The sequence below is a fragment of the Eleutherodactylus coqui genome, chromosome 4 (assembly GCF_035609145.1).
Source record: "Eleutherodactylus coqui strain aEleCoq1 chromosome 4, aEleCoq1.hap1, whole genome shotgun sequence".
Taxonomy (NCBI): Eukaryota; Metazoa; Chordata; class Amphibia; order Anura; family Eleutherodactylidae; genus Eleutherodactylus; species Eleutherodactylus coqui.
Window position 1 is genome coordinate 285855173 of NC_089840.1, and position 26421 is coordinate 285881593.

Here is a 26421-nt window from a genome sequence, read left to right on the forward strand (position 1 = left end):
GGTAGAGTCATACGCGTGCCTCGTGTTTCTGAGCTCCCACCTCTGAGGATGCTGCGGTTGCCATGAAACAAGTCAGGCGGTCTTCAGCATTACTCTTAACTAGTAGAGTTACAGTTTTTTTTATATATGTGATCTTAGTCAGTAGCAATTGGGTTCATATGCATTTAGCTATGCTTAGCAAATTACTGCTCCTACTACCAATAACAACTAAATTTAGCAAGTTGTTGTTCTTACTATTAGCTATATGTAGCAAACTACTGTTTCTGCTTCTATATGAAGGCACTAATATTGCCGTTTTAATCAGGGGCCTTTCATCAACTTATTAATAAAGGTTACGTTTTACACTTACACAATCTATCAGGGGAGTAAAGAAGAGCTTTTAATGTCCAGTTGGGCAATTTAGTGTGAGTTATGAGTTTAGTCTGACTCTCCTGGGGGTCTCTTTTTCAATTATGGCTTTTAGAAAGCCGGCACCACCATTATTAGTGGCCACATATATGTTTGTAGCCATTCACTAACCCAGCTGACTGTTACTTGTACTAAGATGTGGGAAGTTCCTACTGAGCATGCCCAGTCCTTCTGGTTCCAGCAGCAGAGGAGAGGGACATGATAGTAGTACTTGCACATGTGCGGAGGCAGCACTGGGGGATGGAAGGTCTGGATGAGATAGAAAGATTGAACGATTACGTGTCTTCCAAACGCTGTTGCTGAGGATGGACGTCACCTTTAGCGACTCTAATAATAAACAAGGATGAGACATGGAGTCCAAATCAGTGAACTTGTGAAAAGAGCAATATCAAAAACTGAACTATGTTACATATGCTTATTATTGGATGATGGCTCAATTTAGCCTAATGGCAAAAACCCTTTCAGGAACACAAGGGGGCAAAACAAATCACAATTTAACAGTAGACATCAGACCAAGGACCAGTAGATCATAATGTTAGGCCTCCCGGCTTTTGATTTTTTTTTCATGTATAAGTGTAGTGTATCACTCATTTCTTGTGAAACACTGAGTGGAGAATCATAAAGGGACCTGCGACCGTCTCACTCCCTGACAGATAAATGCACTTCAGTACCGAGCCGGACAGAGGGGAGCAGTATAGTCATGTATGAAGAAGTCATGGCTCTGGAGTAACAGTTTTTGGAAACAGTTCAGAGTGGATACAAGAAATAGGTCCTTTATAAAAGAAGAGGGACCATGATAATAGTACTTACCCATGCTCAGAAGTGCCACTAGGGGACGGGAATTTTGGTTTATATAGAGTGTAAGATTGCTGCACATGTCTGACCATAAAACACTTGTGAAAGGTGGAGGAAAGCAGCAACCCAAGTTAAAAAAACAGAAGAGACGTGGAGTGCTTTGTAGAGTATTTTTCCTCTTTGCATTGGATGTTACACGGAGGCACTGACATAATGCATCAGCCCCCAACAGGGAGTAGGTGCAATGTAGTGAAGCTCAATGCAGCATGGGAAGAGTTTTGCCTATGCAAAGCCTGTGGCTAGTCCAAAATATTACAAGGAGATGCAAGTGGAGAAAATTAAATAATTATTGCTAGAATGAAACCAAAATGGCTGCTGAGCTGTGACTGTTACAGACTGCAGGCACACAGGGAAGGAAATGTCCCTTACTGACTATCCACAGCATCAGGACTGGAATCTGCATTTTTGTGCGAGGAGGAACAGGAGAAGCAGCGCCAGAACCCTACAGACCTCCAGCAGACTACTGACAAAACTGCCAGAAACACCCCATGAGGGGCCACGAGGGCCCAACATCCTGTTGTGAAAGCTGAACTCACATCCCAGCACCATGCAGTCTAAAGAGAGTTTGCCAGAGACGCCAGAATTGGAAGGTCGGCCATTGGCACCCCGTTCTCTTCACAGATAAGAGCAGCTTCACAATGAGCACATGTGACGGACATGAAAGAGTCTGCAGAGGATGGAGATCATCCAGATCTGATGTGAGATTCAGATGTTCCTGCAATTGTTTGTAGCAGCAAATAATGGAAACCTTTTTGGATTAAAATATTATATAACATTTACACTTAATTATAAATTGTGGCTGAATAGCGGAATATAGAGCTGAAAACCCCGACAACACAGACTCTTCTCTACATGCAGTCTCACCTGGGGGGTCATCTGTAGGGATCTCCTCCTTACATGGCTGATCCCCCCTCACATGTGTCTCTGTAGCATCAATAGGGATCGGATCTTCCTCCAGTTTCACCAGCTGTGAAATAAATATTGTAAAAGTCATCACACAGTTGGAGAAGTCGTGTGGGAGGTTTTATATGACCAGAAAAGGTCATTAATTAGTATGAGGAGCCGGAATGACATGACAGCAGTAGTGATCTGGGCCAAATAGCGGCAGGTCTCCTGTATAACTCCAACCTGTTGCTTCTTTATTCCAACCAGAAGTCTCCAGAACCAGAAAACAGTGATAAGATGCGGAGATCTAATGTCTGCGGTCGGCTGTAATCCTGCCATCTCCAGCTTTCTCATTACACAAGTATCACTCATATAATAAGACTGAACACAAGACCTTCCCAGCCGTCCTACAGACCAGAGGGGAGATTTCATGAGACCTTCTCTCCATCTACCTGATCATCCTGTGGAAGAAGAGGCCGGGGACATCTCTCCGCTGCTGCTCTCTTACTGGATCTACCTGCAGAAAACACAGACAGCCACTGAATTCATTCTCTACATACAAATAATAAAGGCCGTGTGGATTTAGTCCTGTCTATTACCTGGTGATGGAGGGGGCTGGTGGTCCTCCATCATGATGTTCTTGTACAGATCCTTGTGTCCTTCTAAATACTCCCACTCCTCCATGGAGAAATAGACAGTGACGTCCTGACACCTTATAGGAACCTGACAACACAATGATACCGTCATCACCCAGACACGTTATACCGCCATAGCGTTACTGTATACTGTCCCAGCATTCCCAGCAGCATCACCTTTCCAGTCAGCAGCTCAATCATCTTGTTGGTGAGTTCTAGGATCTTCTGCTCATTGATCTCCTCCAGTATCAGGGGGTGAGGTGGAGGCCCTGTGATTGGGCTCAGGGGTCTTCCCCATCCATCAGACACCGGGGCCTGACAGCCATCACTAGAAGTCTTCTTCACTACCGTGTAATCCTGTTTATGGGGAGATACATCCATAAATATCCCTGCAGACATTTCTAGAGTCCTTCATGTCTCCAATTATATCCATTTGTTACTAAGGTTCTGTTGACATCTGTGTTCATCAGTTCTGTTGTTTTACTCTATCATAGAGGCAGAAGAACAGAATTTACAGAGCGCCAGATCTGTTAAATAACAGACATCAAAGACACCCGACAAATTACCATTACCTTATAATAGGTCTGTTGGGTTTTCTGCATTTTAACTGAAAAGCAGAACAGACGGCTGCATTTTTTCTGGCATTTATTATTAAATTTGCAATAATGAATCCAACACAGATGTGACCACAGACTGACAGAGATAAGAATGATGGAACGTGACGTCATCCCCAGAATCTCTCACCTCTCCTGTAAGCTGGAAGAGTATCTCTAGGGTGAGGGTGAATATACTCTCCGCCATCTTGTCCCGGTTCCTCTCCATCCTTGTCGGGTCAATCAGGATAATTATCTGATATAGAAGATATCAGCCGAGGATCCTGAATGGGAAGAAGACGAGACAATGTAGCATCACTTCCGGAATAGAAGTAATGGCCTGATCATGCCTCCCAACCATCCCAGATACAGGACAGTTCCTGATAACTGTAGCTATAATACATTATAACTAAATAACATCTAAAAATACATTGTGGGAGCAGCGAGGGATAGTGCTACAATATAAAGGGGTTGTCCGGTTACTGAACAACATGCCCCCAGTAGCACCCACTATGCTGTACTTACCTGTCCTCTACTGTAGCCCCGCTGTGGTCCTGATGTTTGTTGTGACAGACGATCTCACCAGAAGTCAGATGACCACTGCAGCCAATCAGAGGCTACAGCACCACCATTCTGTACTCCTAGCATTATGACGCCCAGGATGTGAGCGCTAATGCCAGGAAAATGAGATGCTGCAAAATCAAAATTAGAAGCAGGAGCAAAAATGCTTTTTTTATTCATTTCACCTTCCAAAAAAATCCATATGTAGACCAAAATAAAACCAATAAAAAGTATTGCTTGTCACACAAAAATCAAGCCCTCCATGGAAAGTCACAGAAAAAAGAATCGACATGTTCTTAGGTCCAAAATAGGCCGTGCCACTCATGGGCTAAATATGGCTGGCTAGAAGATAAGGCCTGGATCTCCCCCAGACGTCTGAGTGAGGTTATTGCTATCAGAAAAAAAGTCTTGAAGGTTAAAAATTTTAAAGACTTGGAATCTAGTGGTTCAAAGGGCCTTTTGTTAGGGTTTGAAGAACCAAATGGAAATTTATTAAGTCGCATATTTCCAATTCCAGTCTTACTATGATTTGTGCACCCAATACATGAAGAGGTGCATGAGTCTTCACATATTATAGTATGATAGGTCGAAAAAAGACAAATGTCCATCCACTTCAGCCTGTTTCCGCCCCCCCATGACACCCCTTCTAGACAAGCTGCATTCAGTTTTTACAAATGTGGCATGGCCGGCACAAAAAGTTGAAAGACGCAAAACTTTTGTGCAAATCCCCACTTGTGCAAATATATATAACTTTGTTATGCCAGGAACTGGCATTAATACACATACTGTTGCAGCCTGTCGGTTGCGACAACGTCATGGCATGGTGGCCTCAATACAGGCAAAGACCTGTTGTCTTGTTAAGCAGGTCAAGCGTTAATGCACCACGTGCAGAGTTTGCTGGTGCTGTCTGCCTTTGCTGCATGGATGCATGCTGTATAGCCATGCCTGGGAGTAGGGTGGAAGTGTGGTTTTCTATTCACTCTGCCAGTTTTCAGGTGCAGAGTAGCTATATATTCTCAGCCCTCCTGGCAACCAGTGCTGCTTATTCCGTTCCATAGCGGAGAAATTGGAGTTTGCAGCTCTGCTGTGCTGGGTGTTTTTCTACTTGCAGATAAGTAGCTGCGGGTTCCTTGTCAGTTGTATTGTTGCTTTTCATTTCTGTTTTTGCTTTGCGTGTAGCTTCATCTCTCCATTGTTCCTATAGGGACAATCAGGGCCCAGAAAGAAGACTGTGGGGCTGCCTTTTATCGAGGCAATGTCCCTGCTTTAGGCAGGGTCCTGTAACCTCCCTCCTAGGTTAGGGCCAGGCTTCCTTCCCTCTCCCTGGAGTGGTGCTACCGTTCTGCATAGCGTGGTGTGCGGCTATTTCCAACTGTGTGTACGTTTCCTGTTGCTGTCCTGAGTGTAGTATTATTGTGTCACACGGGCTTTACATCTGGGCTACGTATTTCAGTTGTGGTGCGCACTGCTCTCCGCTGCATAAGTCTATCTACGAAAGTAGTCGTGAACATCACCCTGCGTCCGTGCTGTGCATGGTGCTTGTGAGCCGCACGGACATGACACATACCCTCCCAAGTTTAAATCACATTGAGAATTAGAGGCAGATTGAAAAGGATTTAATCTGTATATTCCCCTCCTTTTTACCCAACAATGCTCCTCCTGGGAAGTATGAAAAAAAGCACTTTATGCAGAAATTTGTACTTTTTGAAGTGCTAAGATGGATTACCAAGTCTAGGCCTTTCTGAAGGAAGCCTAAAATCTGATTGATAGCTGGACTGGACCGATGTGGTTGCTTATCTCCACACTAGAAGAACGGAATATGGAATTTTTGCATCTAATGACTTGCAGGAATGCCGCCTTCCAATAGGTGGCGCTGCAGAGGTATTGTTTTATCTCTCTTATTTGCCTCTAACATAACTCCCAAAAATTAATTTGATCTGTAGGAATAAGTCTTCTTTCACATGAGCGCATATCAGCAGGATGTTTTCATGGCCGCCAATATACGCTACATTGGGGGAGAAAAAACTGGTGAACAGGCGCACAAATCAAACGTTTGTGCGCCCGTTCATATGGCCTGGTGAGGCCAGTGCAAATGCGCCAAGCTCACCAGGCCATCGCCCATTTCCCCTCCGTCCCCATCCCGCCTCCTCCCATTGATGGCTATGGACAAGGGGCGGGCACTTATCTACTCATCCCCGTCCTCCGCAATGTCCCGCGATGATCAGGTCTGAAAAGGACCTTCGGTCGACTTCTGCTCTTGCGCGCCAAAGGAAAACTGGCGACGCATGCGCAGGAGACCGGATCGTCGTGGGATATTTGAAATCTCCTGGCTCCTGAAGGTAGCTGGGATGCTGGAGATGTCACCGGGGACTGCGGTGACCAGTCCCCGGGCCGCTGATTTAAAATCCCTCTGCTCTCAGTCAGCATGAGTAGCTGGGAGCAGAGAGATATCACTGGAGACCGCTGTATGTGGTTTCTGGTCACGTGATCGCTGTTATCCAATGGATAACAGTGATCATGTAAAGTAAAAAAAAGTGTAAAAAAAAAAGTTTAAAAAGTTCAAGTTTCATCTACCCTCACGGATCATATCTATAAGGGAGGATGAAATTACGTACCTATGGACCCCGGATTTATCCGTGGACCTTACCCTGGCTGCTGCTCATGCACCCATCGCCAAAATGGCAAACGCATGCACAAAAGCCACGGATTGTCCGTGGCTTTTGTGCATGCGTTTAAAATCTCCCTGCTGCTGGCTACTAAATGTAGCTGAGAGCCTGAACATTTCATGGGGTGGGCGTGGTACGCAATCTCTGGTCACCGCTATCCAATGGATAACGCCGATTACGTAAAAGCAAAAAAAAGTTAAAATTTCACCTCCTGTCACAGATCCGATCCATAAAGAGAGGTGAAATTACTTACCTAAGGCCTCTGGCAATGTTCCCCAATAGGATCTTCATCCACAGAGCCGTCCTCAACTTTGGCGCATGCGCCTGTTGGCGAAATGACGGACGCAAGCACAGAAGCTGGGGAGTGCCTGGGAAATTTAAAATCTCCTTGCTCTTGGTTACTAAAGGTAACCGAGAGCCTGGAGCAGTAACTGAGGGCAGTGGTGAGCGGTCTCCAGTCATGTGATCGCCGTTATCCAATGGATAATGGCGATCACATAAAAGATAAAAACAGTTGAACTTCAATGCTCCTTTCAATTTGGGCCCCGTTGTGCATATGAACATAATATTAGGACCACAACGGGTATGTTTCTGAACACAGGACAAACAGGAGTATCTATTTTAGGGTTAAAGTTTTCATTTATATGTGTGCTGTACAAAAAACAGTTTTTTTAAATGACACAATTGGCGAAAAAATGAAAATTGTAATTTTTTCCTACTTCTTTGTCTAAATTCATTCAAATACTGTGGGGTCAAAATACGCAGTACACCCCTAGATGAATTCGTTAAGGGGTCTAGTTTTCAAAATGGGATCATTTGTGGGGGTTCTCTGTCGTTTTGGCCGCTCAAGGGCTCTACAAGTGGGCAATGGGGCATAAATCACCTTCAAGCAAAATGTCTGTTCTGAAAGCCACCGACTGCTCCTTTTGGTTAGGGCCCCGTTGTGTATACAGACATAAGATTAGGGCCACAATGGTATGTTTCTGAACATAGGACAAACAGAAGTAAACATTTTGGGGTGAAAATCTTCATTCATATATGTGCTGTACAAAAAAAAACAAAAAAAACTGTTTTTAAAATGACACGATTGCCAAAAAAATGAAAATCGTAATTTTTTTCCTTCTGCTTTACTTAGATTCATTCAAAAACTGTGGGGTCAAAATGGGCAGTACACCCCTAGAGGAATTCGTTAAGGGGTCTAGTTTTCAAAATGGAGTCATTTGTGGGGGTTCTCCAACATTTTGGTCGCTTAAGGGCTCTACAAGTGGGCAATGAGGTCTAAATCACCTGCAAGCAAACTTTCTCTTCTGAAAGCCACCAGCTGCTCCTTTCAGTTTGGGCCCCGTTGTGCATACAGACAGAAGATTAGGACCACAACCGGTATGTCTCTGAACACAGGACAAGCAGCGGGATCCCCATTGGGGTGTAAATCCTCATTTTCATGTGCACTACAGAAAAAAATATGTCTTTATACTTTTTTTCTCCTCTCAATTGTATTACCGTCTGAAAAAAAAAACGGTGGGGTCAAAATCCTCCTGACCGCTCCCCCCCAGTGAATATATTAAGGGTGTAATTTTTAAAATTGGGTCATTTGTGGGGTATCCATCATTCTGACACCTACGAGCCTTTGTAATCTTGGCTTGGTGTAGGAAAACAAAATGTTCCTCAAAATGTTGATAAGTAATGTTAAATTTGTACATTTCCTAAATGGTTAAAAAAAACTAAAGTTTTTCAAATGTGCATCCAGAATAAAGTAAACAGATGGCGATATTTATCTTATTAAAAATGTGAACAGTAAGTTTGCACCTATTTGATATATTGCAGTTGAAAATGTGGAAAAATAAATTTTGGCACTTTTAATAAATATACACAAATTCTATCGGTCTCTTTTTACCACCTAAATGAAGTACAACATGTGGCTAAAAACAACGTTAGAATCACTGGGATATGCAAAACCTTTACAGAGTTATCCTATCCAAAATTTGGCTCGGTCATTAAGGCGCAAACAGGCTTCGGCACTAAGGGGTTAGAAGAATGGGTGTCACAGCACCAAACAGACGACCATCACCTTCATAGAATAATGTAATCCAGAACCATCAAAAACAATATAAAAAAGACGCAATTTTCTCTGGATGCGAGAGTGAGTGAAAGTGCACGATTATGAAACCAATGATTTTCAATGGTAATATTCTCATTAGCGATGTGTTCACTCCTGCCTGAAAAAAAATTTCAGCATCTCCTTCCTTTTTGCGATATCACTTTTTGTTTGCAATAGGGCCGGCAGCAGAAGCACCGGCCTCATTAGAATCAATGGGAGAAGATTACAATCCTCTGCCGTGGCTGTGACAGCTGCGCAGGGAATACTGTTCAGCCCCGCAGGGCAATACTGTAATTTAGTGGTGCTACAAAGCCACGCCACTTTGTAGCACCACGTGCGAAGATTTTTTTTTTTGGGGGGGGGGGGGGGGGGTGAGGGATGAAAGAGAAGCTTTCTGTCTGGGTCTTTAAAAATCCCCGCCTCCAGGAAGCTCTACCTCTCATTGGTTCTTGAGTGCTGCCTAAGCCAATCAGAGCCACCGTTCGAAGAACCAATCACTGCCATCCATTGAATGTATGATTGGTTCATCGAGCGCTGGCTCTGATTGGCAGTGATCGAGAACCAATCAGAGATCAGAAGTAGATCTTCCTGGAGCAGGGAATTTTTAAAGACCGGACAGGAAGCTCTGCAGGAGACTTCAAGCAAGTGAAGTGGAGCTCTGGGGGAGACGAATGGGGAGCTGACAGGCCAGAGAGGTGATGTATTCTCTTTTTTTTCCCCTGCAGCTAGGGCTTATTTTAGGGCTTTGACTTTAGGATTCCCTACTGTAAAAGTTGCATCGCACATAAAGCACTTCATGCGATGCAACAGAGAGGAAGATCCATAGGGAACATGGGCAACAGAACCGCACAAGTGTCTGAATATCGCGAAACCAGCGGGGGTTTTTGTCTCGCAATGTCACATGTTACAAAACAAATGTGAAGGAACCCATAGAAACCGCGGGCTTCACATACCGGCCATTTGTAGCAATGCAAGAAAATCGCACAACTGTGTGAAACAGGCCTAAGTCATGTGACCGCCCGCCGCTTCTCCCAGGCTCCGTGCCGCGGGTGTGCGGACTGCAGCCGGAATAGGAGAGGATCCCTTTTTTTAACAGGTTGGATTGCATTGTAGCGCACCTCCGTTCTACTCCCTTCAATGGCGCAGAGCTGCAAAGAAAGCATGTGACCGGCGGACGTGACTCCACAAGAACAACCGCGGAGCTCCCTGCAGGGCTGCGCAAAATGGGGCCGCAGAAAAATATAACACGTGCCGCCAAAACAACCCCACACACTGCTAGGCCAATGGAATAGAGGGTCCTGAAGGGGTTAATAATAAATCTGCCCCCGAGACCCTGACAGATAGGAAGACGATAAACTGTGTGAAACTGAAGCAACCAATCACAGCGCAGCTTATAATACTGAGGCGGGGTTCACACAGGGCGGATTTGTTGCGGTTTTGCTGTTTTTTTCCGTTGCGGCTTTGACGCAGAAGAACCGCTTCAAGGGTTAATTTTTGATTGTGGATTTTCGTGCGGAAAAATCCGAAAGCGGTTTTTTTGCATTTTGCAGTGTATTTTGGTGCGGATTTAGCTGCGCCCATAGAGGTCTATGGACAAAAAAGCGCTGCGGAAAAGACAGAAGGATGGACATGCTGCATCTTTTAAAACCGCGCCGCAGTTGATCCGTCCTGTGAGAACAGCTTTTTTCCAAAGCTCATTTGTGCTGCATTGCACTGCAAACACAGCGGTTTTGCCGCAGTGCGGACATGCAACGTCAATCCGCGGCAAAACCGCCCTGTGTGAACCCAGGCTAATAGAGCTCTTCATGAGAGCTGCGCTGTGATTGGTTGCTATGGGCTGTGGAACCCCCACATACCTCCACCTGCAGCCGGACAGGAGCCGTGGGGTTGTTCTGTGCTTACAGGACCTGTGATGATGTCACCGTCATGTGATCAATGTGTGGGAGGAGACAAAGGTCACATGACCAGGTCTATCTGCTCAGTGGATGCAGGACTCTGCTGTGTGAGGATGTATTCAGAGAGTGGATGGAGCGGAGCCAAGCGCGTGCGAGACGGAGGAGCAGAGCCGAGCGTGTGTGAGACGGAGGAGCGGAGCCGAGCGTGTGTGAGACGGAGGAGTAGAGCCGAGAGCGTGCGAGACGGGGGAGCGGAGCCGAGCGTGTGTGAGACGGAGGAGCCGAGTGTGTGCGAGACGGAGGAGCCAAGCGTGTGCGAGACGGAGGAGCGGAGCCGAGCGCGTGCGACGGAGGAGCGGAGCCGAGCGCGTGCGACGGAGGAGCGGAGCCGAGCGTGTGCGACGGAGGAGCGGAGCCGAGCGTGTGTGAGACGGAGGAGCGGAGCCGAGCGTGTGTGAGACGGAGGAGCGGAGCCGAGCGCGTGCAACGGAGGAGCGGAGCCGAGCGCGTGCAACGGAGGAGCGGAGCCGAGCGCGTGCGACGGAGGAGCGGAGCCGAGCGCGTGCGACGGAGGAGCGGAGCCGAGCGCGTGCGAGACGGAGGAGCGGAGCCGAGCGCGTGCGAGACGGAGGAGCGGAGCCAAGCGCGTGCGAGACGGAGGAGCGGAGCCGAGCGTGTGACGGAGGAGCGGAGCCGAGCGCGTGTGACAGAGGAGAGGAGCCGAGCGTGTGTGACGGAGGAGAGGAGCCGAGCGTGTGTGAGACGGGGGAGCGGAGCCGAGCGTGTGTGAGACGGAGGAGCGGAGCCGAGCGTGTGTGAGACGGAGGAGCGGAGCCGAGCGCGTGTGAGACGGAGGAGCGGAGCCGAGCGCGTGTGAGACGGAGGAGCGGAGCCGAGCGCGTGCAACGGAGGAGCGGAGCCGAGCGTGTGTGAGACGGAGGAGCGGAGCCGAGCGTGTGTGAGACGGAGGAGCGGAGCCGAGCGTGTGTGAGACGGAGGAGCGGAGCCGAGCGTGTGTGAGACGGAGGAGCGGAGCCGAGCGTGTGTGAGACGGAGGAGCGGAGCCGAGCGCGTGTGAGACGGAGGAGCCGAGATGAGAGCGTGTGGAGAAGGGGGAGCCAAGATAAGCGCGTGTGGAGAAGGGGGAGCCGAGATGAGCGCGTGTGGAGAAGGGGGAGCCGAGATGAGCGCGTGTGGAGAAGGGGGAGCGGAGCCGAGCGCGTGTGAGACGGGGGAGCGGAGCCGAGCGCGTGTGAGACGGGGGAGCGGAGCCGAGCGCGTGTGAGACGGGGGAGCGGAGCCGAGCGCGTGTGAGACGGGGGAGCGGAGCCGAGCGCGTGTGAGACGGGGGAGCGGAGCCGAGCGCGTGTGGAGAAGGGGGAGCGGAGCCGAGCGCGTGTGGAGAAGGGGGAGCGGAGCCGAGCGCGTGTGGAGAAGGGGGAGCGGAGCCGAGCGCGTGTGGAGAAGGGGGAGCGGAGCCGAGCGCGTGTGGAGAAGGGGGAGCGGAGCCGAGAGCGTGTGGAGAAGGGGGAGCGGAGCCGAGCGCGTGTGGAGAAGGGGGAGCGGAGCCGAGCGCGTGTGGAGAAGGGGGAGCGGAGCCGAGCGCGTGTGGAGAAGGGGGAGCGGAGCCGAGAGCGTGCGAGACGGGGGAGCGGAGCCGAGAGCGTGCGAGACGGGGTAGCGGAGCCGAGAGCGTGCGAGACGGGGGAGCGGAGCCGAGAGCGTGCGAGACGGGGGAGCGGAGCCGAGCGCGTGTGAGACGGAGGAGCCGAGATGAGAGCGTGTGGAGAAGGGGGAGCCGAGATGAGCGCGTGTGGAGAAGGGGGAGCGGAGCCGAGCGGGTGTGAGACGGGGGAGCGGAGCCGAGCGGGTGTGAGACGGGGGAGCGGAGCCGAGCGCGTGTGGAGAAGGGGGAGCGGAGCCGAGCGCGTGTGGAGAAGGGGGAGCGGAGCCGAGCGCGTGTGGAGAAGGGGGAGCGGAGCCGAGCGCGTGTGGAGAAGGGGGAGCGGAGCCGAGAGCGTGCGAGACGGGGGAGCGGAGCCGAGAGCGTGCGAGACGGGGGAGCGGAGCCGAGCGCGTGTGAGACGGAGGAGCCGAGATGAGAGCGTATGGAGAAGGGGGAGCCGAGATGAGCGCGTGTGGAGAAGGGGGAGCGGACCCGAGCGGGTGTGAGACGGGGGAGCGGACCCGAGCGGGTGTGAGACGGGGGAGCGGAGCCGAGCGCGTGTGGAGAAGGGGGAGCGGAGCCGAGAGCGTGCGAGACGGGGGAGCGGAGCCGAGAGCGTGCGAGACGGGGGAGCGGAGCCGAGAGCGTGCGAGACGGGGGAGCGGAGCCGAGAGCGTGCGAGACGGGGGAGCGGAGCCGAGAGCGTGCGAGACGGGGGAGCGGAGCCGTGCGCGTGCGAGACGGGGGAGCGGAGCCGTGCGCGTGCGAGACGGGGGAGCGGAGCCGAGCGCGTGCGAGACGGGGGAGCGGAGCCGAGCGCGTGCGAGACGGGGGAGCGGAGCCGAGCGCGTGCGAGACGGGGGAGCGGAGCCGAGCGCGTGCGAGACGGGGGAGCGGAGCCCAGCGCGTGCGGATTGGAGGAGCAAAGCCGAGTGCGTATGAGACAGAGGAACGGAGCTGAGCGTGTGTGAGATGGGGGAGCGGAGCCGAGTGCTTGTATGACAAGGGAGCGGACCCGAGTGCGCGCGCGAGGTGGAGGAGCGGAGCTGAACGCATGGGAGATGGAGGAGCCGAGCCAAGAGTAAGTGCGTGATGGGGCAGCCGAGTGTGTGTGCAAGACAGCGGAGCGGAGCTGATCCTGTGTACGAGACAGAGGAGTGGTGACGTGTGTGCGAGACAGGGTAGTCGAGCCGAGTGTGTGTGCGGGACGGGGGAGCCGAGTGTGTGTGCAGAAGGAGCAGAGCTGAGTGTATTATGTACTTGTATATTATTTTTTGTGCCATCCAGGGCGTTGTACATATAAGAATGGTTTAACCCTTTAACAGCCAGCCACTTTTTTGTTTTCATCCTTGCTTTCCTTGAGCCATCATAGATGGTGCCCACCAGGTTCTGCTATGGATTATGTAATTTTTATTTTGAATGTGATGATTTCCAACACAGATGTGAGTGCGGACAACATGACCCCCCCTCCCCCCCCATCTCCCCTTCCTCGCGGAGAAGATCTGCAGCACCTGGTGGGGTGGGGGCTACATTTTGTAATGAGTCTGGTGTTTTATTTAATGTTGGTTCGTCTGCTGTCTGAAGACCGTCTATGTAAGGTCGAAACGCCGCACAGTATATGTTGTGAGGAAATAAAGCTGCACCTTACATTGATGTCGGGGTCTGCACCGTATGTGCTGCTCTTGGATTCTTCTTGGTTCCAGAGTCAGGATCTTCACCTCAGGCATGTATGGAAAACCACTTCCCAGTTATTGGTTATTTGAAGACTAGTTTAAATGGTCATGATTTGAGCCAAGTTAAAGTTACAAATGAACAGAAATGCGCCTTTCAATCAGTCAATTGTGGCAAACTGAAGGGTTTCAGAGAAGACGTTAGGCATATCGTAAAACTGACAGCCCAGGTTCTCAGAGCTCTTAAAACCCGTACCTCCAAACATGAAGGGATTGAATGGCACAGGCCAATAAATCTGCCACCAAGGGGTTAACACCTTGTGAGGAGAGGTAACAGTTAATAGCAGGAGAGTCTATATTGTAGAGTGGAGGATGTAAGAACACTGGGGACCCAGCACCAAGCTCCTCAGTCAGTACTCCTGCTAGGCCTCTACTGTATTGCTTGCTCCTTAGGGAGGCCGGTCTTTATTTATGAGCAGCTCAGCTCCGAGGCCGGAGCCTATCTTCCTGCCACCGACTCCGCAGCTTCACTTGCATCTGCACAGCTCACGCGGTCCCCTGCAGGAGATGGATGTCAGAGCTGGAGAGAGCCCGAGCTACAGTCTGCACAGCCACCGCCAGCTCAGCACCACAAACCCTGACCTTGGACAGATTTGAACCTAGAACTCTTCAATGACTGTGGCTCAGTGGTTAGCACTGTGGTGCTGGGGCCCTAGGTTCAAATCTCTTCTAGGACAACATATGCATGGACTTTGAAAACCCCCATCCAAAAGTTGCCCTTGGTTAGATTTGAACCTATAACGCCTTACGTCCATGAGAGAAGCTTTGAGAAAGCCTGCCTCCCATATCTCCTTAATGGTGGGAACAGTCTTCACCTCCTCAGTTCCTATTACCTGTCTGTAGAACAGGTTGTAAAACACTGAGGTAGCTGCTGCTTGGCCAGCTTTTGCTTTTTCAAGGATTCTTCCAGATAAGTAATTCTTAAAACAGGGGACTCAGCTTCTGAACCTATGAAAAACAGCATGGCATGTGCCTGGAAGGGGTTAATGGTGGATATTTTTACTTGTATTATTTATCCATTAAATAAGTAACAAAAAAGGAAATAGCAGCTTCCCTGATGAGTAAGTTGATGTTTAAGATGTAGGTGACACATTTCCCAAATTAGTATGGTTTCCCCTCTTTGTGAGTTTTTGATATTGAATAGAGATGAGCGAGCGTACTCGGAAAAGCACTACTCGCTCGAGTAATTTGCTTTATCCGAGTATCGCTGTGCTCGTCCCTGAAGATTCGGGTGCCGCTGCGGCTGACAGGTGAGTCGCAGCGGGGAGCAGGGGAGAGCGGGCGGGAGAGAGAAAGAGAAAGATCTCCCCTCCGTTCCTCCCCGCTCTCCCCTGCAGCTCCCCGCTCCGTGCCGGCACCCGAATCTTCAGGGACGAGCACAGCGATACTCGGATAAAGCAAATTACTCGAGCGAGTAGTGCTTTTCCGAGTACGCTCGCTCATCTCTAATATTGAACAAGATTTAATTTAGTAGTAAAACATTTTCACATTCAGAACATGAATACAGTTTCTCCCCTGTGTGAATTCTCTGATGTTTAACAAGATTTGAGTTACAGTTAAAACCTCTCCCACATTCAAAACACGAATATGCCTTCGCCCCTTTGTGAATTTTCTGATGTGTAACAAGGTGTGATTTCCGATTAAAACATTTCCCACATTTTGAACATAAAAATGGCCTGTCCCCTGTGTGAATTACATGATGTTTAGCAAGATCTGCCTTAACCCCTTGAGTGGCGGGTTTCCTTACCCCCCCTGTCGTGCCCATCAGGGCAGGTTTTTTAAATGGGCCAATCATTTAATTTCAACTAATTTTGGAGTCGCGTTCCAAGAGCCATAACTTTTTTATTTTTTCCATTGACACGGCCATGTGAGGGCTTGTTTTTTGCTGGAGAAGTTGTACTTTTTGATGGCATCATTTTTGGGTATATATAATGTATTGCATAACTTTTGTGAAAAAACTTGTAAAGAGATTAGGGAAAAAAAGTAATACAAGTTTAAATCACCCTCCTTTTGCCATATCTATAATAAAAAAATCTAAATCATAAAAGAAAAATACATATTTGGTATCGCCGCGTCCGTAAATGTCTGATCTATCAAAATAGTGCATTATTTACCCCCACGGTGAACGTAGTCCGAAAAAAAAATTAAAAACGCCAGAAATGCACTTTTTCAGTTACCCTGTCTCCCAGAAAAAAATGCAATAAAAAGCGATCAAAAAGTCGTATGTATTCCAACGTTAACTACAGGACGTCCCGCAAAAAATGAGCCCTTGCTCAAGTACATCGATGGAAAAATAAAAAGGTATTGCGCGCAGAAGATGCAGCAGAAAATAATTTTAAAAAATTAAATGTCTACAGTAAAAAAAAGTATACACATTTGGTATCGCAGTAATCGTACCGACCCATAGAATAAAGTTATCAGGTCATTTTTTGTTGCACTTTGTGTGCCGTAGAAACAAAACGCACTGAAGGATAGTGGAATGTCATTTTTCTTTCATTTTACTTAGATTTTTGTAGAAGTTTTTCAGTACATTATATGGTACTTTAAATGGCACCATTGAAAAATATAACTCATTCCACAAAAAACAAGCCCTCATACAGCAACGTCGATAGATAAATAAAGGAGTTATGATTTTTTAAATGGGGAGGAAAAAAAGAAATGGGGAAAGAAGAAAAAAACGGCCCGTGTCATTAAGGGGTTAAATAATGTACTAACTTTCTTCTCTGGGTCATTACGACGCAGGGATACCACACATGTAATTTTATTTTTAATTTTTCACAAAGTAAAGGGAGACAAGTGTTTTTAATTTTATTTATTTTATTTTTAAATAATTTTAAACTTTTTTTTGTAACTTTTTTTTAAAATTTTTGTCCCTTTAGGGGACTTCCACAGGGACCCATCAGGACCCCCTGATCACTTTCTCGGGGTCCGATGGTGACAGCCCTTTACATGCTGCAGTCACAGACTGCAGCATGTAAAGGGTTAACACAGCAGAGATCAGAGGTTTTCTCTGATCTCTGCTGTAAGAGCTGGTACCTAGCTGTCCTCTGACAGCCAAACACCAGCTCTCCCTGCAACAGAGACTATCGGCTTGCTTCTGACAAGCCGATGGTCTCTATAGCAACCTGTAAACTAAGCAGAACATTAGAAGCAGGAGATTGCCGGCAGATCAGCAATATCTTCCTGCTTCTGTTTTTCAAAGTCCTGCACTGCTCTGTGTGGGTCTGTGCAGGCAGAGCACACTGCGACAGCTTGTGGCATTGTGCTCTGCAGCTCCCATAGTGATACATAGCCCGGAAATCTTCCGAGCTATATTACTATCGGCAGTGGAGCTCGTCCCGGAAAATTTCTGGGCGTGCCACTCAAGGGGTTAAACCTAAAACACTTCCCACATTCTGAACATGAAAAGGGCTTCTCTACTGTATGAGTTCTCTGATGTTTGGCAAGATCTGATTTCTTGGAAAAATACTTCCCACATTTTGAACACAAAATAATCTTGTTATTATACCAGAAGCTGCTGTCTAAGGAGATGGGGGGGCAACACCCAAAGTTTGTGATAGCATGGGAGAAGGAGTTGGGATGGAAGGGGGCATCCTTCTCTAGACTTCAGGAGCTCGAATATAAGATCCTGTCGCGCTGGTACAGAATACGGGAACACTTACACAAAATGTTTGCTCAGTCCTCTCCTTTATGCTGAAGATGCTTTAGGGGTTGTGTCAATATGTTTCATGTTTGGTTGGATTGCCTTCCAGTGGCGGCTCACTGGTTGGACTTCATAGGTCTATACAATGTCATTTGCAACCTATCTGTTGTGCCCACCTTTGAGTTGGCTCTGTCCATTTATCTGGGGTCTATTGCCAGTTTAAAGACAGGTCTGCTAAGGTATTTTCGTTCAGGCAGTTATACAAATTATACCCAGATTCTGGAAATGCAGTTTATCCCCAACTAGAATCTATTGGGTAGAAGCACTCAATTCCCTTGTATGGTATGAAGAGATGAGAGCAGAAGAGGAAATGGCCTTTGAGGGGTTTTATGCGATCTTCTAGCCTTGGTTAGATTTCAGGTCATCCTCTAAATTTGGGCCTCGGGTACAGCCACACCCCATCTTGTTGTAGACCTTACTCCTACCCCAATTTCTGGTGGTCAGGTAGCCATTCTCCCCTCCTCTTTCCCCTTCAGAATATATTCACAGTTACTAAACGTTTTCACTCCAGTGGCAACTTATATTATATATTACATTACATTCTAATCATTTTTGAGACTCAAGCCTAACCCTTGTCCCACCCTGTCCCCTCCTTTCCCCCCTCCCTATCCCAAGTTATATATTTTTTTGTTTCTTTCTCAAGATTTGTTGTACTCCTATTTGGAAATGTCAGATAGAGGAACCACTCCTATGCACTCATTAAGGGCATTCAGACGTAGCTTTACATTGTCTCTGCAATTTCTGGTTCAAACTTTTCATGCTGCATATCCATTTACTTGTAACTGCAATTTCTGGATTCCTCTATCTCAATAAAAGCCTTTTCAATAAAAGACTACATTTGAATCCCTGAAACAGGGATTCAGACAGAAGTGAATGGTTCCATTGCTGAAACAGAAACCAATTCAGGGTTCTGTTCATTCCTGGCCATCTCTATGGTCCCATAGAGTTAAACAGAGTGGCAGCACACATGCTCCATTCAATCTCTTCTTCACTGCAAGGGGGTACAGAGAAGAGGAGAAGATCACAAAGGGCTGCATAGGCTGAATGCCAAACTTTTTATTTCTGGTCAGAATTTTATTACCATGTTTAAACATACCCCTAATCAACAGCTGTTTTCTTGGGGTGTGGTTTAGCACCAGAGCAGAGAGGACACGTGGAAGTCCGGCTCCCAGGAAAGTTTACCAAAAAAACAGTTTAAACGACTCAAGAAGCTCGTAGCATGCCTCCATCTGCAGATCCGAACACCGCAGGAGGAGAAGTGCAGATAGAAATTGAGAAGAGCTGCGGCCTACCTGCTGTCTAAAGCCACCGGATCTCCTGCCGCCCTGTTACCTCAAGTTTTCGGGTATTGCGATGGGAAAAGAGATCCAGCAGCAGCTCTATCTGCCGGTGGGGACTCCGGCTTCATGCGGAGGACCTGGACATGGACCTTGAACCCAGGGGAATTCCGGTCGACCCCTCCCTGTTCCGCCTGCCCTGAACGGCCTGCCTCCTGTGTTGTTCCACCGACCATGTATGCAAACCGCTGCTCGCCACCCAGCAGCAAGAGCAGCGGCGCCAGTTTCTTAGCCACTTATAGCGTCTGAATAGATGCCTGTCAAGGGATCCCTGACCCTTAACCCTGGAATCCAGAGCACACTCCTTGCTATTAACCTTAGCAGATCCAGCCATCTCTGTGAGGGCCACCCGGCCCATAGACGCCATCTTGTGAGAGACACAGAAGGAGCTGTCTCCTCAGAGCCATCTTGCCTCTGCATTACTAGAGTACATGCAGAACATAAGCTCTGGACTCAAAGCCTGAATAACCCCTTCATCATTAGTCTGAAGGATATTTGAAGTCTGTCTCCTTTTCTATTATAGCCTATTAACAACTTGCAGAAAGGACTCACAATTAAGGCCTAATGTCCACGGGCAGGAGCCCACAGTGGAATCTCACCCTGCCAGCAGCCGAGGACATTATTTGAGGCCTTCCCAAATATATTTAAGACCTCCAGTCCACCACAATGGCTCTATTTCAAGAATTATGCCCAAACATTCCCATAGAGCGGCTGGAGATGGACAGAGTCCACAGAGCATCCCGAACCCGCAAGATAGGAGGTCCACTGAGAGATGTAATTTTAAAAATGCATTTCCATTGCACCAAGGAGCAACTCCTTCAGGCACCCATGCCAACCCAAAGCTTATTTTCCAGTCACGACTACCAATTGTTTCCCGACCTGCCCTCTTCGATCCTTGCAAAAAGAAGAGCCCTTAAACCCTACCTAGAAATCCTGCAGCAGAAGTGCATTCAATATAGGTGGAGTTTTTTATTCAGATTGACATTTGCTTTTCAAGACAAAACCATCTTATCCACGGAGGGAGCCCGACACTGCTTTGAGGACCTACAGTTCCAGCACCCATCCCAGCACTTAGGCTCTCCAACTTCATCGCAACCTCCTAGACCACCCTGAAGTCCACATAATAATGAGATGCGGTAACCACAAGTCATATCCAACATCCAAGATGTCACGATCTCAACTGCCATCACTACACAACTCGCCTCCCAAGGGCATAACCACCAATAACCAATGGTATCTTAACCAGTCCCCTTCAGTGCTTGTGGAAATAAATTTTACAGTATACGCGTAGTAAATATAAATAAGATTTCCCATTTAGACCGGCACTCACCATGCAAGAAAAAGCACATAGCACCCTACACCGGGAGGGAGTCTGATGCTACTTCAAAGTCCGACAGTCCCAACAGCCGCCTCGACACCCTGGCTCTTCAACCTCACCGCAATCCTCTAGATCTCTCAGAAACCTGAAGAATAGTAAGAAGCTGGAATTACAGATGATACCCCTTATTACAGTATGGGACATTATTGGGGATTGTACCTTATACCCCTGAACGGAAGGACTGTCGAAAGTATGAGAACCTTCTGACTCACCTTTTTCCACAAGTTTTTCCCAATTCCTATAAACCAGCCCTGAGTTCTTGCAGATTTCTAAGGTTCGGCAATACGGCAGAAAGACTTCTATGATATAGGGGCGTCCATCTGTTATAAGGGCAAACTTCTTTTCTGGCTGAAGATCCATGGTCGTACTAACTGTTCTCACAGTCTGGTAGTCAGTCTACCGTTTGATGAATATGTTTCCAAGTTAAACCCCTTTGTTTTTTTCCCCCTTCTTTTCTCTCTCGCTCTACTTCTTTCCCTTCTCACCCCTTCACTCTCCCCTTTCCTTATTCTCCTTAAACCTTTCCTCCTTACCTTATTCTCCTTACACCTTTTCTCCTTACCTTATTTCTTACACTCCACTTATAATTTGAGATGTCCTCGTCCTCATCTCTTGCTTATAACTAAAAGTTCCTCTTCAGCACTTTTGCGGTGTGCTGTTCCCGCTAGTTGTTGGTGCTATGACTACCACAGCAGCTTTTACCATACAAGTTTTTCGTATAGTCCTAAGCGTTAAACTTACATGTTGGTCATCTTTTCCATTTCCTTCCCATCCCATTCGTTATCAGTCTCCCTTCTTCTCTCTCGGGGCTGGAGCCGTTAGATAACCACTTTCTAAAATTTCTCACAACCCCCCATCCCATGACTTTAAACATTGGCTCCTCATTCCCTCTTTAGGAGAATTGACCACATTTTATTCCCCACCTCTTTCCTGCCACGAATAACTCACTCCAGAATCCTTTCTGTTCGATGGTCAGGCCACAACCTGGTTTCAATAACCTGCTACTCCTTATTGTCCAAACTTAAAATGCCACAAGGTCCATCAATGATTCTTTCTACCACTCCCACGCTGTCTTTAATAACTTCAAAACTTGAGGAATATTTCTACAAGTTATTCTACTGCAATGCCATTTTTTTAGGCTTCACATGAAACATGGCACAATCACGGCAAACCCATCGACAATAGTATCAAAGTTCAGACAATTTTTGGTTAAATTTTACTCCCAGCCACATCACCGATCCCCAGAGCAACTAGCTTCATATTTTCAAGACCTCACACTCCCCACACTTCCTGATACATTTTTGGATTACCTGGCAGCAAACGTTACCCCAGAAGATGTCAAAGACGCAATAAAAACACAAAGTGAATAAACATCCAGGCCCGGATGGCTTTTCTTCCTCCTACTATAAAAAATTTTTTCCCCGATTTCACATACTTCTCTTGCAAAGTACTTTAATGCTATCTGAGGGGAACAACAAGTGGGGCAAACTTCTCTAATAGCAGCTATTTCAAAGGTTCCTTAGCCTGAGAGATCTACTGGATATACAGAGCTACCGGCCTATCTCCCTAATTAACGTAGATGTAAAACTCATCACCAAAAGATTAGCCTTGCACTTAAACATAGCTTTACCATCTCGAATAGGAAAGGACCAAGTGGGGTTTGTCCAAGGCTGCCAAGCCCCAGAAACTATCCGCCGAATGACCCACGTCATGCACATCTGCCAGACCAGGGGCATTCCTGCGATGCTGCTGTCCTTGGATGTTTACAAAGGCTTTGACACTCTTAGTTGGTCTTACCTATTTTCAGTATTGGAACACTGGAAATTAACATGGTTGCGAATCCTTTATACTTCCCCTAAAGCCTTTTTTCGCTATAAAGGATTTTGCTCGGATAACCTTCTGATCTGACAAGACACAAGGCAGCAGTGTCCACTGTCCCCCTTCCCCTCCATTTTATACTAGCCATAGAACCACTAGCAATAAAAATACAGACATCAAGAGAATCAAAATTGCTTCGATCCATCATAAAATCAGCATGTTTGAAGCTGATATGTTAGAAAGAATTTCTTCTTCCCATACCACTATTCCTAACCTTATGGCAGAAATGTCCAGGTTTGGGTCCCTCTCTGGTTTGACAATTAATAATGCTAAGTCGAAAGCTTTCAATCTCACGCTACCCTCACACATGGTCTCCCTGGTTCAATCCAATTTTCCATTTAAATGACTGTCTAGATCACTGGGCTATCTGGGAATAAATCTGACCAACTCCTATGCCTCGTTATATGCACAAAATTACATACCACTCCTCCGTAAACGCAGACTACTTCTTGAAAGTTGGTACCGATACCATATTTTATGGATTGGTAGAATGAATTCTCTAAAGATGACATTCTTCCTTTTAGCTCCTTTACTTCTTTAGAGCTTTTCCAGCACAGGTACCCGGGCACATCCTGAAGACTCTTCAGCAGATGACCCTCTGCTTTATATGAAATAACTCCATTCCTAGAGTGTCGCGTTCCACTCTGTATAGACATAGGGTGTGGGAGGAATGGAAGTCCCACACCTATTAAAATATTACCAGGCAGCCCAGCTAGCCACCCTACATTCCACAACTAATGCCCCATTATGGCTTGCTGTAGAGCAGCGTTTCTCAACTCCAGTCCTCAGGGACCCCCAACAGGTCATGTTTTCAGGATATCCTATAGTAAGAACACCTGTGGCAATGTCCGAGGACTGTCAATAATAATTACATCACATGAGTAATACTGAGGAAATCCTGAAAACATGGCTTGTTGGGTGGGCATAAGGGCTGGAGTTGAGAAACACTGCTCTAGAGGTCAGTGAGGTATACCCTCCTACAGTGGACTCAATCTTGTGGACCCCCCGACCCTTAGGCCCACTATTTCTAACCCCCATTATAAAACACTTTCCTTTTGGAATTGGACAAATAAAGGCATTTCCAAAAAAAACCTTTTGCTCTCACTGGAAGGCATGGCCACATTCCGCACTCTTCAGAAGAATTCAGACCTATAGCCTTCTGAAATTTTTCATTACCTACATTACCTACCTAGCTTAAGAATTTTATATCTTCTGTTCTCAAGACCACAAACTCCGCATTAACGATTATCCCCTTCAAAAAATATTGTTTTAAATAGCCACAAGCAAAAGGCCTTATTTTACAAATCTACTCATGACTCATACATTCCACATACCGCACACAATTATCATATGTATTAAGATGGGAAAGGTAATACACTAGATGAGGACGAGTGGTCGCAAATTTGGAGGTCAACCAACTGTGAAGCCCGTAACATACTAATGTTGGTAACTTCATATAAAAATTTGCTACGTTGGTACTTAGTTCCCACTAGGATAGCACATGTTACTCGAAAGATTGCTTTTGCGGTTGTTCCTCCCCTGGAGACATGTTTCAAATATGGTGGTCCGGCCCTTGGGTCAAAAGACTCTGAATTTGGACATACTCCCTAATCTATTCAGTAACCTATCATAATTTACGTAAGAACCCATGGGAAGCCCTTAAAGGGGTTGTCCCGCGCCGAAACGGTTTTTTTTTTTTTTCAACCCCCCCCCCCCCCCCCCCCCGGTCGGCGCGAGACAACCCCGATGCAGGGAGGTAAAAAAAGCTTACCGGAGCGCTTACCTTAATCCCCGCGCTCCGGTGACTTCAATACTTACCGCTGAAGATGGCCGCCGGGATCCTCTGTCTCCGTGGACCGCAGCTCTTCTGTGCGGTCCATTGCCGATTCCAGCCTTCTGATTGGCTGGAATCGGCACGTGACGGGGCGGAGCTACACGGAGCCTGCATTCTGCACGAGCGGCTCCATAGAGAACAGGAGAAGACCCGGACTGCGCAAGCGCGGCTAATTTGGCCATCGGAGGGCGAAAATTAGTCGGCTCCATGGGAACGAGGACGCTAGCAACGGAGCAGGTAAGTATAAAACTTTTTATAACTTCTGTATGGCTCATAATTAATGCACAATGTACATTACAAAGTGCATTATTATGGCCATACAGAAGTGTATAGACCCACTTGCTGCCGCGGGACAACCCCTTTAAACGGATTGAAAATATACCTCCATCCTCTAGAAAACTAATTTCTTTCTTCTTCTTAGCCACAAAACAAACTATTGTTCATTCATACATTTGGACCCCATGGATAGACTATGCCTTCCCTGCAACGGGGGTTTGCTCATTATCCTCCCTATAAAAATAATTCTAAAAACATAGCCTTGCGGCTTCTCCCCCGCCGGGTCGCGGCCCCATAAGAGAAGAATTCCCCACCTTCTTCCTTGCTCTCCCTTCTTGAATTGTTATTGGACCCTGGCTTTGTACATGGGTGTAATGTACAGGGAGAGAGCCATATATATGTGTGTGATGTACATGTAGTTAAATGCACGTGGATGTAATGTACACGTGGAGAGTGTCACAGATAGGAGAGGGGAACCCTGCCAGATCCCGCCTCTATCACCGATTTGTCACAGATCGACTGTTCCGAGCGTCTCGCTGCTATGACTACGTGCCACGGCAGAGCTTCAATTGATCACTCTAGAGCAATTGGAGTCACCAGGCTACGGCTAGATTTGTGACCAGCTTTCACGGGGTGCTGCCATATGCAGACTGAAAGCACAAATCATCCCCTGATCTGGTCTAGCGCATTTCAGCACACTACAATGCCGCTCACATACACATACTGCCAGCGCTAGCTGTTAAGGGAAGCTGGGACCAAGACTATGAATTATGAGCACAATCTTTGGAGTTATTGGTTTGTTTTAAAACGGACAAGGCTTAACTAATAAATTGCACATTTACTCTAGAAAAAGACAAGCAATGCATATATATATATATATATATATATATTTATATATACACACACATACACACACATGCACACACACAAAGGATGTACAAAAGGGTTGTTACACGGGAGTATAAGGGTATACATGTATACACAACAAGACAATATTTGAAAATAAAACAAGGAAAAAAGTAAAAAAAAAAAAAAAAGATACCAGATTTGGGATGTCCAAGAGTCTTATCTGTGCATAGGCACTGAAGCAATGGGAGCAGCCTTATGCAAAGGCATGTCTCTGAAGTTTGGCAATAGGGGTCAATGGAGCCCCGAATTATAAAAGATCCCTCAGAATACACCTTTCTCCGCCCCCTCAGATGTCATTCAGGAGGGCTGGGCTGGGGCCATGCATCCCTGGTGTAAAAATCATAATTGGGAATTCCAATCGGGAATTATCCCGGCATATTTCCAGTCATGGTTTTATCTATTCAGCGATACTAAGCATGACCTGTAAATTATGCCCAGTTACGCACATATGTCATTTGCAGTGTTCTGGGCATCGGATCTCAATGTGTCTAGACACATTTTGTTTAGCTGGTCTACCCGGTTCTGAAAATATACTTCATATCGGGTTTAAGAATCTTTATTAACAAATTTTCCTTTAACTTGACTATCGGTGCCTAAATGTCTCAAACAATGCGGTGTCCTCATGCTGATTCTAACTAAGCAGACATTTGGAGCCAGGAGACTTAAAGGGGTTGTCCCGCGCCGAAACGGGTTTTTTTTTTTTTTCAATAGCCCCTCCGTTCGGCGCGAGACAAACCCGATGCAGGGATAAAAAAAAAAAAAACGGGTAGTACTTACCCGAATCCCCGCGCTCCGGTGACTTCTTACTTACCTTGTGAAGATGGCCGACAGGATCTTCACCCTCGGTGGACCGCAGGTCTTCTGTGCGGTCCATTGCCGATTCCAGCCTCCTGATTGGCTGGAATCGGCACACGTGACGGGGCGGAGCTACGAGGAGCCGCTCTCTGGCACGAGCGGCCCCATTCAGAGGACAGAAGACAGGACTGCGCAAGCGCGTCTAATCGGGCGATTAGACGCTGAAGATTAGACGGCACCATGGAGACGGGGACGCCAGCAACGGAACAGGTAAGTGAATAACTTCTGTATGGCTCATAATTAATGCACAATGTACATT

The 26421-nt window shown here is 47.3% G+C and overlaps 1 protein-coding gene across 1 annotated transcript in view; it reads right to left on the bottom strand.

The window, feature by feature from the left end:
• Positions 1 to 26421, bottom strand: part of LOC136626742 (zinc finger protein 420-like) — a 167134-nt gene that overhangs the window by 50856 nt on the left and 89857 nt on the right. Inside the window, exon 6 of the mRNA XM_066601748.1 lies at positions 5714 to 5729. Coding sequence (XP_066457845.1) covers positions 5714 to 5729 — 16 coding nt within the window. The remainder of the gene's footprint in view (positions 1 to 5713; positions 5730 to 26421) is intronic.